The sequence below is a fragment of the Condylura cristata genome, unplaced genomic scaffold (genome assembly GCF_000260355.1).
Source record: "Condylura cristata isolate star-nosed mole 26May11 unplaced genomic scaffold, ConCri1.0 scaffold00035, whole genome shotgun sequence".
Taxonomy (NCBI): domain Eukaryota; kingdom Metazoa; phylum Chordata; class Mammalia; order Eulipotyphla; family Talpidae; genus Condylura; species Condylura cristata.
Genome location: NW_004567136.1, coordinates 15,250,412 through 15,252,589, shown reverse-complemented (window position 1 = coordinate 15,252,589; position 2,178 = coordinate 15,250,412). Strand labels below are relative to the sequence as shown.

General features: G+C 71.3%; 1 protein-coding gene across 1 annotated transcript in view; it reads left to right on the top strand.

Moving 5' to 3' along the window:
- The window catches only part of IQGAP1 (IQ motif containing GTPase activating protein 1), a 73,753-nt gene that overhangs the window by 33,034 nt on the left and 38,541 nt on the right, over nucleotides 1–2,178 (top strand). The window contains 2 exon segments of the mRNA XM_012732691.1: nucleotides 64–208; nucleotides 1,889–2,059. Of these exon segments, the coding sequence (XP_012588145.1) occupies nucleotides 64–208; nucleotides 1,889–2,059 (316 nt within the window).

Here is a 2,178-nt window from a genome sequence, read left to right as displayed (position 1 = left end):
CTCGGGCCGCGCCCCACCGTGCCCAGCGCGCGGCGCCCCTCACCCCTCACCGCGTGTTCCCGCAGGAGACGAGCGCAGCCCGTGGGTGAAGCACTGGGTGAAGGGCGGCTACTACTACTACCACAGCCTGCAGACCCAGGAGGGCAGCTGGGACGAGCCGCCGGGCCTCGAGCTCAACTCCACGCAGCTGTCCCGGGAGGAGATCCAGGTCGGCCGCCGTCCCCCGCGGCTGGGGGTGCCGCGGGCCCGCGTGGGCAAGCGTGCTGGTGGGCGCTCGGCGCGGGCGGCTGCCGGCTGAGCCACAGTGGTGGGGGAGGCGAAGGCCTGGGACTTGCAGGTGACCGGACTGTAGCGTTCAGGCAGGCGACGGCTGCGCTTCCGAGTCACGCCCAGGAGGGGACAGGGAACAGCCCTCCCGCTCCTCTCTCGAGGCCGCTGCGCCGCGTCCCCGGCCCTGGTCTGGCTTGGCTCGCTCTGCTGCGGCCCGCCGCCGCCCTGTGCCGCCTCCGCTCGAGGGAGTCGGCGCGCGCTGAGCAGCTGCTGCGGGCCCCTCCCGTCCTTGCCGATGCTGTCGCCAGGAGCCCACGTGTCCTGCCTCAGGACGCAGCAGCCCCCGTCCGAGCCAGCCCGTCTGATCTGCCAGAACCCCCGGCCCCCGTTGCCCCCGGGGTCCTTTCTGTTCCCCTTCCTGCCCCTGCCCTCGTCCGCGAAGCTCCCAGAGGACGGCTTAAAATCTAACCAGCGGGACTTGAACCTCAGTCACCCCCTTGCTGGCCTTCACCCCTGCTGACCTGCCGCCGAGGCCCTGGGCCTGGCTGGGCAGTGAGCAGGAAGGGCCTGGGGCGCTGCGGCACCAACCGTCGCTGCCTGGCCGACCGAGAGGCTCATGGCCGTGGGGCACTGCGCCGTCCACCGCCTGCCTCCCGGCTCAGTCTCGCCCGAGGCTCCGCCCCAGCCCTGCCCTGGGCCGCCCCCGGCACCTCCCAGACCTTGCCCTCTGCCTGTGCTGCGCTGGGGTGCCCGGGCCCAGCCCCTCCTCAGCGCCAGCTTTCCGCTCCAGGTCCGGCTACCCTTAAGCGCCGCTGGGTGGGGATCGGGCTGCGTGTGGGAGGGTGTCTGAGGGTGTCTCGGCGTCTGTGCCCAGAACAGACCTGGGCCGGGGAGCCTGGGCGGGAGCTGGCGGTCTCGGCCCCTCCCACTGCCCTCTCACTGGCCTCTGCCCTCCGGTCGCGAAGCTGCCGCCCAGCCCTCAGGTGAGCAGCTGAGGCAGGAAGGAGGAAGGAGCAGAGAGCAGGGGCGGGCCGGCCGGTCCGGCTCACGGGGGCCATCCGGGAGGCGCCCCGAGCTCTGTGTGGACTGCTCGCGTGGCGGCCCTGGGTCAGGACTCGCGCACACGGCGGAGGGGAGCGGCGTCCCCACAGGCCCTCAGTCCTGCCAGTCCTAGCCTGGGTGCCCACCGCAGCGGGCCCTGGCCAGCCCCCTCGTGCTGTGCCGCTCCCCATCCCCCTTCCCCGAAAGGAGGCCGCGGCTTTGTTCCCCTGGGCCACCGGCCAGCCCGCTGCGCGTCCGTGAGAATGATACTGGCTGTGGACTTGTCGCATGTGGTTTTAGCATCTTAAGTTAGGTTCCTTGTACCCCTGCCTCCGCTGTGTGGGGCCCGCCCTTGGTGACCGGTGCCCTGGCCACCCGGCACAGCCAGGGTGCGTGGAGGCGTGGCCGAAGTAGGTCACGGGTGCCAGATGGGCGACGAGGTCAGTGCTGGGGACCTGCGTTTCCGCTGTGAGAGCCTGGCCTGGAAAGATGGAGCCGAGTCTCGTTCCCGTTTGCCCAGCGGCGGCGCGGCAGGGGGTCGCACGCCTGAGCCGACTCGCGCGTGTCGCCTCCGCAGAGCTCCGTGTCCGGGGTGACGGCCGCCTACAACCGGGAGCAGCTCTGGCTGGCCAACGAGGGCCTGATCACCAAGCTGCAGGCCTGCTGCCGGGGCTACTTGGTTCGCCAGGAATTCCGATCCCGGATGAATTTCCTGAAGAAGCAGGTCCCGGCCATCACCTGCATTCAGGTACTTTAGGGCCTGCTGTAGAGGAGCAATAAACGGCTTGGCGCCCTGTGCCGTGTGCTCTCTGACTGCTTGCTGCCCGCTCCGGCCGCGCGCGCCCGCTGCTGAGGGCGCCGAGGGGC